The 13,817-nt window shown below is 39.0% G+C and overlaps 3 protein-coding genes across 4 annotated transcripts; 1 reads left to right on the plus strand and 2 right to left on the minus strand.

Annotated features, from left to right (window-relative positions):
* Nucleotides 1–4,010: 4,010 nt before the first annotated feature.
* On the minus strand, nt 4,011–5,982 carry LOC112183576 (uncharacterized mitochondrial protein AtMg00810-like). 2 transcript variants are annotated; one of them, XM_024321951.2, is made up of 2 exons: nt 5,797–5,982; nt 4,011–5,686 (listed from the first exon to the last, which is right to left on the minus strand). In XM_024321951.2, exon 2 carries the CDS (start codon nt 5,159–5,161, stop codon nt 4,136–4,138), a length of 1,026 nt encoding a protein of 341 aa, XP_024177719.1. In that variant the 5' UTR covers nt 5,162–5,686; nt 5,797–5,982; the 3' UTR covers nt 4,011–4,135. The 2 variants fall into 2 exon arrangements, with proteins under 2 accessions (XP_024177719.1, XP_040371694.1); XM_040515760.1 differs by having other exon boundaries at nt 4,011–5,708.
* Nucleotides 5,983–7,874: 1,892 nt separating this feature from the next.
* LOC112183577 lies at nt 7,875–8,363 on the minus strand. Its single transcript, XM_024321952.1, has 2 exons — nt 8,315–8,363; nt 7,875–8,224 (listed from the first exon to the last, which is right to left on the minus strand). Exons 1-2 carry the CDS (start codon nt 8,361–8,363, stop codon nt 7,875–7,877), a joined length of 399 nt encoding a protein of 132 aa, XP_024177720.1.
* A 959-nt stretch (nt 8,364–9,322) lies between these two features.
* LOC112185427 (transcription factor MYB8) lies at nt 9,323–11,617 on the plus strand. The gene is made up of 3 exons (XM_024323680.2): nt 9,323–9,608; nt 9,998–10,127; nt 10,890–11,617. Exons 1-3 carry the CDS (start codon nt 9,332–9,334, stop codon nt 11,311–11,313), a joined length of 831 nt encoding a protein of 276 aa, XP_024179448.2. The 5' UTR covers nt 9,323–9,331; the 3' UTR covers nt 11,314–11,617.
* Nucleotides 11,618–13,817: the final 2,200 nt, after the last annotated feature.

Below are 13,817 nucleotides of genomic sequence, written 5' to 3' on the forward strand. Positions count from 1 at the left end.
ACTGGTTTCTCTCGATTCCGGCCACCACAGGTGACCAAACCAGGTTCTTTGGAAGCACACTTGATGCTCTCCAAAGCTCTTGCAGCGATTTGAAGCGTGGAGGAAGAAAGCATAATTGGAAAATTTCACTGTACAATCAGGTTGCTTAATTGGTCGACCACTTCGAGGTATTTTCTAACTTTTTCACAGTTGAGAAAGTTGTTGGACTTGTTGAGTAGGTGTTGTTGCCAAAATTTGGTGGCCATCGGAATCGGCAGTGCATGGGGCCCACGTGCCGCCACTGTGGGTGGCGCGTTGAGGCATGTAAAGCAGGTTTCTGGCTTAGATTTTAGCTAGTTAAATCCTATAATTGTTGTAGAGGTTGAATATGTGATTTTGGTGTATTTTGGAGAAGCTTGACATCTATACTGAATTTCTGAATTTTGGAGTTTCAAATGTCGATTTATGGGAATCCGAGCTTTGGATTTCCCTTTTTTCTGCTATGGAATACTTTAATTGACTGATTGATATTAGTGGTGAAGTTTGGCTTGAATCCGGAAAGAAATGGAGATGTTGGTTTATGTGGGGTTTTCGGGTTTCATTTTAGAATCGTATTTATTTGTCAAATTGTTGTTTACGGAATATAATTGTGTACAGGACGAGGTACCGACTCATCGCTAGACGAGGATCCTTACACTTGCGTACCACGTTAGCCGTATACTATGAGTGCACTTTTGATTTTGAGTGATGCATGCGGTTATTTTTCCCAAATTATTGATTTCAGTATTTACCATTCTATTATAACTTGAGCATATATTGAGTTCGGAAATTGACTTCCGGTTATCTCGTAATGTTCACTTTCAATGATGATTTTCAAAGATTGATTATTATGATTCATTTCGGTTACATTTTGTGGAAGTGGATTTTTGTATTACTATTTTGTGTGATTTTGAGTTCTGATGATTTATCTCCGATTTGTAATTATTATTTTTGACTTATGTTTTGTTGATGGATTTGTGAGTATTATTTTGGCGTGTGGGACACGTCGTGATTTATTTGTTTATCTTGAGATTTTCCGAGTATGGTTGGGAATCGTACTCGTATTTTCATTTGCGAGATTTTGGAAAAGCTTTACTTGTTTTCGATTTTCTATTATTTTGTTCACCATGGGTCGATTTATTTAGTTCTCCTCCTCACGTGGGTATAGTCAAGCATTATTAGTACTCCTCCCTGCTTACTATGTGTTTGTGGGTGAGTACGTTGAGCATAGAGCCTGGGAGACCTGAGCCTGGGAAGCTCTCTTCATTGCATGGTGATATTTTCTTCCCCATATCCTTCTGTTACTTGACTAGTGGGACTAGTCCGATCTTGTTTAACCAGCGGGGCTGGTCTTATTTTCTTGAGTATCGAAGTTTCAATCTTTTTACTTGGTTGTTTGTGACTAGCGGGGCTAGTCGGTTTTTCTTGAGCTGAACTTCAGTTTGTTTGTTTTCCTTAATTGTTGCATGCATCAGGTTTTTAAGGAAATAAACGTAGGAAAATATAAATTCCTTTTGATTTACAATTACTTATTTTTGTCCACTCACACTAACGTTTTTATGTACTTTTCCCTTGGGCCATTTGGTTTTATTTGTCCAGTCTGCAGAGTAGCTGGTTCGGCATAGTAGGATTTCAGGGCATAGCATCTGATGCCGTTGTTTTCAAATTGTAGGTTGATCGTTGAACCTACTTGTATTATGAATTCTTTTTCTCTTTTAAATTGCTCTGATAACCTGTGAGACAAATGTTGTAAAGTTTGTGAGTTACACTTGTGTATTTGGATTATGTTGTATTGTTCAGATTTCAGTTGTTAATTGTGGAGTTGTTGTGAATTGGGGAGCAGGGCGGCTCTAAAAGAATAAGAATGGCTTATTAGAAATGTGAATATGTTTCTACAGGTTTTGGGTAGTCCATTTTAGGAGTGATTGTCGAATTTTTGGTAGAGCTATTCCTAAGGTGGGCCCCACAGGGCCACATTGGATTTCAAAGTGAAATTCGGGGCGGGTCATGTCACCCATTTTGTTGAGGCGTATATGGACCCTTTTGAGAGAAAGAAACTGTTTGAAAGCATTACTATTGAATTCTCCTCCTCCATCAGTTTGAAAATTTTGAATACTAGTATGGAATTGAGTGGAAACAAATGAGTGAAACTTAACAAATGTAGTAAAACCATCTGATTTATTGATGAGAGGGAACACCTACAGAAATTTGGTATAATCATCAATGAATGTAACATAGTACCTAAACCCTTCAAGAGAAAGGCAGGGGGCAGGGCCCCAAACATTAGAGTGCATTTTCTAAAAAGGAACTGAAGAACGAGATACAAAATTAGAAATGGTAGCCTATGCATTTTTCCTTCGAGACAATGAACACAAACCTGATGACTAGCATCACTACCAGATTTTCTTTGCTACAAAAATTCTCTGTTAAGGCCCCAGTGTCTATTGAGAAGTTTATAGACCCACCTGTATTTCCTTCCGAATAGTCCTCTAACATGCTGCTCTTGCAGCAACCGAATTTCAAACTCAATTATGCAATACATTCCAACATCATTCAACAACTTTCGGTTTACCTTCTTTAATGTTACCAAAATTTCGAAAGGATGAAATATATGCACTACTCTAAATCTCTAATTGGTCTGTTTGACATATCCAGTTTTCCAAGTTGCAAGTTAATTATTAAGGCTAGCTTTGGTTGATTTGTAGTTGTTTCTTGACCCAATCTTTTATTATATGTATGTGTAAGAATTGTCTGTTAAGGTTTATAGACCCACGTGTAATCAATCTGCATTCAAAAATTTCATGACTTGAACCGTTTTAAGGTTTCTTCAGTAATATATACTCTTTGCAAAAACATATCAAATGAAAAATCGTAGTCATGCAACCCACCATAATTATTAAGTAATTGCGAAAAAGACTTGACGAGCTGCTATGCTTTGTCTTCATAAAGTTGAAGACTTACCAATCGTCTACTTTCAGAAGATATTCGAAAACAGAGAATTCTTACACATACATATAATAAAAGAATAAGTGAAAGTAAATCAGCTTATCCTATGTAACTAGCAGCTATATACCATCCTTCTATCTATCAAATAATAGGCAAACCCGATCATATATGTGGTAATTATTTTCTACACGTTGATGTCAATTTTGGAAAACTCATGCCAAGTATATATAATTTACATACACGAGGAGATAAGTTTAGTTGTCTTGTCCCTGCCGACACGTACTGTGTAGTTTACCAACGTCAATCATCATGCGGTTCCAACATATACGGAGGCCGGGTGGCTTTCAACAGTCAGGAACCGAGGCAGATCCGCAGATATTGCTGAATGGTGACTTTCAACAGTGGGGAGCGGAGGCAATGCGCATTAACACGCATCTGTACCATTATGTATGTACATACACACACACACACCTTATGTCTCTTCAGCCTCCACATCGATCAATCTATATGTAGTAGAATTGATCTAAAGATGTCAAACAAGCATAGAATTTTTGCTTGCACGATTTAGACAGTAAAATAGTTATCGTTCTCATTAATTATTAAACAGAAACTATTTTTAAATAATAATTAACATAAAGAGTATATAATTCCGAAATCATTGAATCACCTCGTGTGCACTAGTAAAAAATCTGAGAAAGTTTTCTCGAGCACGGTATACGTACACACAAATATGGATCATGAAGTCAGCTTGCATCAATAATGCTCCGTTGGTGGGTGCCTTTTAATTTCAAATTTGTCCATTCCATTTCCTTCCATGCATAATGACTGTTATCTCCAATCTTCTTCTAGCCTCGATGATCTATTAGGCTATTAGCTAGGTAGTGGTCCAGAGAGATTCTGTGGTCCAGAGTGATTCTGTTCTTTCCGTTTACCTAAAATTAGGCCTCAAGTGTTCTCATTTTGGTCGATATACTGTACTTAGCAAATTAGATCACAATGTCAAGAGAAACAGAATTGTGAAGATATTTTCTTGATCATATTGATATGCTTTGGTACAACTTATATACAGGATGGATGATAGCACGATCCACAAATATAGGGCTATCTATAGTAATACAAATCAACCAAATCAATCAGCTAATTACACCAATTTCCTAATAACATAGAACTTCTAATCACACACAGTCTCTTTCCTTAATACTCCCGGCCCCCTCAAGTTGGAGTGTATATTGATTACACCCAACTTGTCCAACAGTGTAGTGAATTGTTTCGAACTCAAAGGCTTGGTGAACAAGTCTGCTGGTTGTTCCTTTGTTCGAACATGTACAGTCTTGACTAGTCCTCTCTGTACCTTCTCACGCACCACATGGCAGTCTATCTCTATGTGTTTTGTGCGTTCATGAAACACAGGGTTGGATGCTATGTGGATTGCAACTTGATTATCGCAAAATAGTTTGAATGCATGTGTAAGTCCAACATTCAAATCCTTCAATAGGCTTCGCAGCCACGTTATCTCACAGCATGTCGTGGCCATGGACCTGTACTCTGCCTCCGCACTTGAACGTGACACAATTCCTTGTTTCTTTGTCTTCCAAGATATGGGCGCATTACCAAGAAAAATGCAATAACCAGTTGTAGACCTCCTTGTGTCTTTACATCGTGCCCAATCCGCATCACAAAATGCTTTAAGTTCCAATGATCCTGTAGAAGGCAAGAGAATTCCTTGTCCCGGTGTCTGCTTTATATATCTCAAAACCTTGTATGCTACATCCAAGTGAGGTTGTCTTGGTTTATCCATAAACTGGCTCAGAATGTGTACAACATAGACTAGGTCTGGCCTTGTGATTGTCAAGTATATGAGCCTGCCAACCAATCTTCGATATTGAGAAGCATGTTGCAACAAAGCTCCATCTCCTTGCGTCAATGTCAAGTTATGTTCAACTGGAAACCGAGATGGCTTAGCACCAAGAAAGCCTGCATTTTCCACTACTTCGAGTGCATACTTTCTTTGGCATAAAACAATCCCTTGCTTGGACCTTGCCACCTCTATTCCGAGAAGATATCGCAGCTGCCCCATGTCCTTCAGCTTAAACTGATTCGATAGAAACTGCTTAGTTTCTTCAATGTCATGCAAGCTATTTCCCGCCAATATAACATCATCGACATAAACTAATAATGCAGTGAACTTTGCTTGCATGTTTCGAACGAATAATGAATAATCAAACCATGATTGCTTGAACCCTGTAGCTTTGAAAGCCGTGGAGAGCTTCAAAAACCATTGCCTCGACGCTTGTTTTAAGCCGTACAATGATTTGTGCAACTTGCACACTCGAGTCTCCCCCTTTCGTCCGAAATCGGGAGGCAAGTGCTACACATCTTCAAAAAGATCATCATTAAGGAATGCATTGTTAACATCTAATTGATGAAGATGCCAATCTTGAATAGATGCAAGACTCAGTAGGACACGGATGGTGGTGAGCTTGGCCACCGGAGCAAAAGTTTCTCGGTAATCGACACCTTCAACTTAGCTATAGCCTTTAGCCACCAAGCGTGTCTTGTACCTCTCAACAGTACCGTCGGGATTGTATTTGATCTTGTAAACCCATTTACAGCCAATGGGTTTCTTGTGAGTAGGAAGTGGCACCAAACTCCATGTTTTGTTGGCCTAAAGTGCCTGTATTTCTGCGTTCATGGCCTCTCGCCATCGTGGTGATAGAATAGCCTGTGAAAAAGAGTTGGGTTCTCTTTCGATAGTAATTTTGGCAATGAAGACTCTATGGTTAGGAGAAAGACGGTCATATGATAAAACATGGGAAAGAGAATGATTTGTACCTGAAGGAATGACTTCGTTTGAGGAAGAGGATGAAACGGTACGTGAGGGGAGAGCTGCTTCAATATGAAAGTCTTGCAATGTAGTGAGAACTCTGGTGGAACGACAGACAGTCGTGGTGGTGGTTCTGTTGGCCATGGTGATGAAGAAGATGTAGTTTGTGACGGTGAAGATGGTGAGGGAGGATAAGCAACTATGTTTGGTAAGTTTGGAGAAGTGGATGGAAGGTTGTCAGCGGAAGATATGGGCAGAGAAGATGTTGGAGGGTCCACGAAATTTGTGGAGATTGAGTCATGAATAGGAAGTGATTGACTTGGAGTAGAAGATATGGGAGGATCTGCGTGATTTGTGGGAGAGAAATCGTCAAGGCGTAGTGATGTGGTCAAAGAAGGAAAGACATGATTAGGAGATGCAATATCAGTGGAGATTGAAGGTGTGGAGATATCAGAGGAATTTTTGTAAGGAAATTCTGTTTCAAAGAAGGTGATGTCCCGAGATACTATCACTTTCTTGTCCCTTAAGCTGTAAACCCTATATCCCTTCTTACCATGAGGATACCCAAGGAAAATGCACTCGGTGGAATGTTGATCAAATTTGGTAGGTCGAAGTGGATGAGTAGAGACGAAACAACGACACCCAAAAACACGTAAATGAGAATAAGTTGGAATTTTGTGGAAGATTTTCTCAAATGGAGGTTTCCCTTCAAGGAGTGGTGTTGGTGTCCTGTTTATGAGATAAGTGGCAGTTAAGATAGCATCCCCCCATAATTGTTTAGGCAAGTGGGCTTGAAAGAGTAGAGCACGTGCTACATTTAGTAAGTGTATGTGCTTGCGCTCAACTATGCCATTTCGTTGTGGCGTGTTTATACAACTAGTTTGATGCACAATACCCTTGGAAGAATAGAACTGTGTGCACTTGAATTCTGGACCATTATCACTCCTAACTACTTTCACTCTTTTTCCAAATTGATTCTCGACTAAGTTAACAAAGTGAACAAGTAGATTTCGTGTTTCAGATTTGTGTTTCATGAGATAAATCCAAGTGCATCATGAATAATCATCGACAATAATTAAGAACTATTATGCCCCAGAAATGGATGGTACGTGATAACCCCCCAAATGTCAACATGAATCAAGTTGAAGCAAGAATCACTAGAAGAAATACTTAATGAAAAAGGTTTCCTAGTCTGTTTAGCTAGAGGGCAGACTGAACAGTTACTTGCATCGCAAGATTTATTAGCAAGAAAGGGAAATAATCGAAAATTTTTGTTGGATGAATGGCCTAGCCTTTGATGCCACATATCTTGTGTTTTGGTGCTCACCACATTGCACGTTACTTTCCTTGGCAGATTGAGGCAGTAAAGTCCCTCACTCTCAGTTCCCGTCCTAATCATCTTCCTCGATCATACGTAGGTCCTGTATAAAACAAACTTGTTTGAGAAAGATAGTGATATAAAATGAGTCAAAGGCAAGTTTGCTGATAGAAATTAGGTTGAGATAAAACAATGGGACACAAAGAACATTGTGAAGGAAAAAGTCTGGGGTAAATATTACAGTTCCAATATGAGAAACTTGTAATGAAGTTCCATCAGGCAGTTTCACAAAACGATTATGCACGAGTTTGGAAGAAGTAAGGGAAGCAGAATCACAGACTATATGATCACTAGCACCACTGTCTAAAATCTATGTTGTTTCTTTACCACATCTTGAGAGTGCAAACACTTTACCTGAGAGTTCTTCATAGTTAGGAAGATTACCAACTAAATTGGCTTAAGTCTGCTTGCTTGTGTTCAACATTTCCAGCAATTGATTGTTGTCACTTTGAGCTCCTGCTGTAGTCTTGATTTTGTTCAGAAGACCTAGCATCTGTTGGCACTCATTTTGTGATAATGGGAAATTGTTGACTTCTTCATTTGATGAGGCTGCATGGTTAACTTTTGCACGCCCTTGACCGCCTTCCATGGAGTTCTCCCTTCTTCGACAGTATTCATAAGTGTGGCCTTTCCCACTGCAATAGGTACACTTTAGATGTGCCTTGCAATTTTTAGTGCTATGGTTTGTCATACCACACTTCTTGCATATCACATCACTATCAGCATGATTAGAAGCTCGACCAAACTTCTTAACAGAGAATGCAGATGCCTCAGCTGGTGCAACTGCTTTGCTATTGGATCTGCTTGTTTCTCATGCCTCAGGGCCATAGCATAGGCCTTGTTCACAGTGGGAAGCGGATCCAGACCGATTATGTTACTGCGGATAGTAGCGTAGCTTTCGTTAAGACCCATAAGGAATTTCATTGTTTTCTGTGTCTCCATGTAACACTTCACTTCGGTGGCAGTATTGCAAGTGCAGGCAAGAAAGCCACAAAGCGAGTCTTTCTCATCCCACAACTCTTTCAGCTTTGTGAAGAACGAGGTGACTGAGGTGGTGCCTTGTTCACAATCATATATAACATTTTCTATATGAAATAACTGAACCGTATTAGTATGGGAAAACCTTTCCTACAATTCAAGCCACATACCTCTCGCATTTTTACAATGAATCACACTTCCTAATATCTCCTTCGACATAGCTCCCAGTAGCCAGGTCTTAACAAGTGTGTCGCATCGATCTCATTGCTGTTGTTCTTCAGGGTTGTGTGTCGGCCTCTTGAGAGTGCCATCAACAAGACCTTTCTTGTTTTTGATTGTGAGTGCCATAGTCATGGACTGGACCCAATTTGTGTAGTTGTCTTCCACCAATGGCTGCGACACAAATGGTGGAGGTAAAGATAGAGGGTGATTTGATTTCTCCCATGGTTCAGAAACTTTCTGTGAAGCTGAACCCTTGTTTTTGTCTTCCGGTTTCAGAACTTCGTCTCCTCCCATGGGGTATGAGTTTGAAATGTGTGTTTGTGATTTCTTGCTTCATCCTGTGTCTCAGAGTCGTTGCTCTGATACCATCAAGAGAAATAGAATTGTGAAGATATTTTCTTAATCATATTGATATGCTTTGGTACAACTTATATACAAGGTGGATGATAGCACGATCCACAATTATAAAGCTATCTATAGTAATACAATGAAAATGTTCCCCTGGTCAGCATTGTGTGGTCACTCACCGACCGATTTCAATCGGACGGTTGACAGCTAAGTGATATGGGACTGAGTAATACAAATCAACCAAATCAATCAGCTAATTACACCAGTTTCCTAATAACATTGAACTTCTAAGGTCTCTTTCCTTAATACATTGGATTGAAACAAAAACTTTTAACTTATATGAAAGAGATGTTCATGCATGTCCATTTCTCAAAGTTAGCTAGTTGCTACTTAGAAACACGTATTCGATCCTCATTGCTTGTTTTTTATTTGATCCGAATATTTACACTTTTAGCATTTTTCTTTAATGATATTCTCATTGCGAAAATATATCAAAATAAAAATCATAGTGACCTTTTTATTGTACATCAAATTTCTTTGAAATACGTACATGGTCCTATAAATAGCAACCTAGCACATATTGCTGTAGCTTTCAATTGTTTGCCAGTGGGAGCCGCATGTTAATGCGCATTAAAACCGCCTTGCACAATAATGCATCATCACATGTCTGTGTGACTGCATATCTCTCCAGGCGAGTTTCTCAGATCCGCAGTAGTGGTCTAAAGCCCTCTATATATCCAGACTTCCGGTTCCAGAGAAAGATGGTGAGAAAACCATGCTGTAACAAAGAAAGTGTGAACAAGGGAGCGTGGTCTGCTGAGGAAGATGAACTCCTAATTCGCTACATGAGAACACATGGAATATGCAAATGGAGAGACATTCCTCAAGGAGCTGGTACATAATATCAAACATAAATTCTTTGATTTTTTTTTTTTTCTGTTCATACATGTAAAGTGTATATATATTTGGGGAAGAAAATAAAGCCTGCTAGTGATGGAGCAAATTCTTTCAGTCTCTATTAGAAATGAATCAAAAGTGGACACGTGGTGGTCAACTATAGGAGCAGCTAGTAGATATCTAGAGCCTCTGTTAGTCTAGGTTGGAGAACTCCTATGACCCTATCATGTTATTCAAGCTTTTAGCCAGTTCTGTACAATTACCCAGAGAAACTAAGCAATGCCAGTGTACCAGCTTAGTTCTTTGCGTTCTTGGTTTTCTTTCAATTCCTTTTCACCACTGTTAAAATTTTAGCAATATATACTTGAAACTCAATTTGCATGTAGGGTTAAATCGGTGTGAGAAGAGCTGCAGACTGCGATGGCGGAATTATCTGAGGCCTGATATCGTAAGAGGAAACATTTCTGATGATGAAGAAGACCTCATTATCAGATTACACAAGCTTCTTGGAAACAGGTATACACTCATGTGTGTCTACATTTATACATCAATGAAGATGATAGGTACAATTCATTATGGGTTCGCTCCACACAGGACAATTCTTAGGTTGAACCAGCATATTCACTTCTAGAGTGAACCAGCATATTCACTCTCATTGTTGATTGACATACTTTTACTTAATAAATTTATAATCCAATTGTTCATATCTTAAATTAGCCTTTAAAGATCATCTCTGAAAAAAAATCAATTGAATCGGAAATCGTTTAATTATCTAATTGAATCAAACAAATAGATGGTTCTAGCAACACTTACTACTATTATAATGAATCGTCCATGTATTTCATAGAAATGAATAACTAAATGGTCTTCAATTTGATTGATTTTTTACAGAGCTAATCTTTATATTATGTTGTACAACATGAATGGTTGGATTAAAAAATTATAAAGTTATTATGCGTTAATTGCAAGAGATGGTGAATAGACTCATTTACCAAAGGAGTGAACCTAAAAATTGTCCTTTCACGGATATAACCATTTTTTGTTGGAATGTAAGAATGTTCTATCAGTATTGTCGGCACTGTTTTTATATAGAGTTTTTCAAGTAAAATACTAAATCTGTTTCTCTATTTCTTTGTTTTCTTCTTCTTCTTCTTCCTCAAGATCTGAAACCCTAACAATGAGTAAAGGAGTAGGAATACTAACTAAAATTGATATGTTAAGTTCTTCTCTTTGTCAAAAATGTTAAGTTCATGGGGGTGTTATATATTGAATTAATAGGTGGTCCCTCATAGCCGGAAGGTTGCCCGGACGAACAGATAACGAGATAAAGAACCACTGGAATAGTAACTTGAGGAAAAGACTGTTGAAGAAAGCTGCACGCAATCAAAGTAAGGCTCATCATCCCCGTGGTGAACCAAGTAACTACAATTTAAAAGAAGCCGAGGGTAGCACACACACCAAAGATAAAAATAAGGCCGGCCCATCTAAAATTACTACCGATCAGCATCAAGAACCGAAGAATTATTCTGCTACTTTTCTAATGGATCTTGAGATGTACACAAATGATCATGACCCTTTCATATCCGACCAGCTAAAAAGTACAGATATCGACCATGATTTCTACCTAGCAGAATGGATCGATCAATTATGTGAAGATCATGGTGATATGCACCGAGAAGAATTGGGTACAGCACGTACTTAATTTTCCGGCCGGGACATGGAACTCAAAAGCTTGAAGATTGGAAATAGGAAACTCGTGAAGCTTTATTAGGGTCGGAAAATTGGAGGACTATCATCCTCACCATCATGACGACTGAATGATCATGAGTATACATTATCCACCTCTATCAATCTCTACATAAACTCATTCTTCGTTTCTGCATGCCTTGTATGGCTGCTACATATATATGTTGGTTAATTTTCTTGCTTTTGTTTCTCGCTTTTAAGAGATAAAAATCTTGTAATGATAATGTATGCTTTCCTCATGAATAAACGAAAATTCTATGCCTTTGGGATTTAATGGAAAAATAAAAATAAAAATTGGCCAAAACACTATAGGAAAACTGATCATTCACGACACGTAATTTACGGCGTGCATTGAGTGCGCGCCGTGAAAGAATATTATTTACGACGAATAATAAAAACACGTCGTGAATGATACATTTTAATTATATATTTTAGGGTTTTTGTCTATTTACCCCATTTTTAGAGATTTTTTTCCCACTTACCCCATTAAGTTTTTTTAATTCTCTCTTACCCAAAACACTCTAAGGAGGTCTTCCCTAATACCCCATTAAGATTTTTTTTTTGTTTAATTTTTTTTAATACCATTTTACCCTTACCCCTTTATTACTTTGAGAGAGAGAGAAACCATGGGAGACTTCGCTGGAGCCCGGTCACCAGCTGCAGGAGTACGATCAACTTTCTCCAGATTCCGGTCAATGTTCGCCGGAGTCCTGTCACCGGCTACCGCCCATCAGAATTTTGCTGAAAATCTCACCGGAAAGTTTTTTTGCACCTAATAGACATCTATTGCCCCCAATAGACGACTATCAGCCATGTATCTCCATAAAATTGAACAAATAAAACTTTGATTTAAGGTAAAAAAAAAGAGAAAATTATATCAATTCAAAACACTTATTGTCTCCAATAGACGTCTATTGCCCCCTAACAGAATTTTCAGTTACTGGAATGGGAACTAATCTCTCTAAATTTAGATGAATAAAACTTTGATTAAAGAAAAAAAAAAGAATATTACATAAATTCAAAACGTCTATTTGCCCCCTAATAGACGTCTATTGACCCCTAATATGCCTTTATTGCCCCTCAAAAAAATTTCTTTTTTTTTTTTCTTTCTTTCCTTCTATGCCTTACAAAGCCATCAAAACTCAACTCCACAACTAAAACATAAACCAAAAAACTGCTCCCCGGTAAAAAGTAAAACCAATTCTAGCTTACAGAAACTGAAGCAGAAAAATTTGAAGCCTTAAACATTATATAAAAATCTAGGCTAACAAAACCAAAGAAATTGATTAAACAGCTCCATTTCCAGGTGCTCTGTTTTGCAGAATCTAAGACTCCGAAATAGACTGATTCATGACCAAATTTCAAAGCTTTCGAATAAACCGACGTCGTTTAGCGAGTATGGAGGAATACAGACCTTGAAGGAAGGGGAGGTGGAGAAAGAGAAGTCGGTGTGCGAGGCTTCGATCGACGGAGCTAAGGTGGTGGATCTGAGCAGCGCCATTTCTGATTGATTCCAACGCTCTCTTTCTGAGTTGATTGGACAAGAGAATCGTCGCGGGTAGACTGCGTCGTCGGAGAGAGCCTAGGCCAGGAATCGTCGCGGGTGAGCTGCTTGTGGAGGAGAATGGCGGACATGGCCCGGGCCTCCTGCGCCGGCGAGAATTGCAGTAGGTGAGCGAGTTTGACTAAGAGAGAGTCAGATCAGTCTGCTTGCAGAGATTGAAGAGGAGCTCGGCCGGAGATAGACTCAGCCACGGCGATGAGAGAGAGAGAGAGAGAGAGAGAGAGAGAGAGAGGTTGTAATTCATTAATTAGCTTAAAGATAAAATTGTCATTTCACTTTAATTTGGGTGAGTGAGAATAAAAATATGTTGCTGGGATAAGTGGGATAAGTTTGACCAATTTTGGTGCTTTGGGTCAAAGACCCTATATTTTACAGCGTGAGTCGTATGCGCGCATTAAACTAGCAATTAATAAGGCTTCCTCCGTTTGTATGCCATGATTGTGTGAAAAGCGCCAAAAATTTTGGCCAAATATTGAACTTCCCTCTCAGAGACTCTCCCTCTCTCTTAAAATCTCCTCCGCTCCCAAAACCCTAACCATTGCCGCTATTCCTCATCCTCCACTTGCAACCCTTTCTCCACCGCCCAGCCTTCCTTCCTCGTTTTCTTTGGCGGGACCGCCTTCAACAGCGTCGTGTCGAGGAGCTCAAGAATTTCACCACTCCAGCGACGGAGGAAGCACTGCCGAGATTGTCCACGTCCTCACGGAGACTCATTCCAATTTTCAAATTCCAGATGGATTTTCTTAGTTTTTTCCCGACTTCTCACCAAAATTGAGTGTGTTTGCTCCCAATTTTATGATTAGAAGTAAATTTCAAGCGAAAATTGCTTTAGAAGTGACTAAATCGAAGTTATAATGGAGCGATGAGATTTATGTGCAATGATTGCTCATGGAATC

This window comes from Rosa chinensis, chromosome 2 (assembly GCF_002994745.2).
Source record: "Rosa chinensis cultivar Old Blush chromosome 2, RchiOBHm-V2, whole genome shotgun sequence".
Taxonomy (NCBI): Eukaryota; Viridiplantae; Streptophyta; class Magnoliopsida; order Rosales; family Rosaceae; genus Rosa; species Rosa chinensis.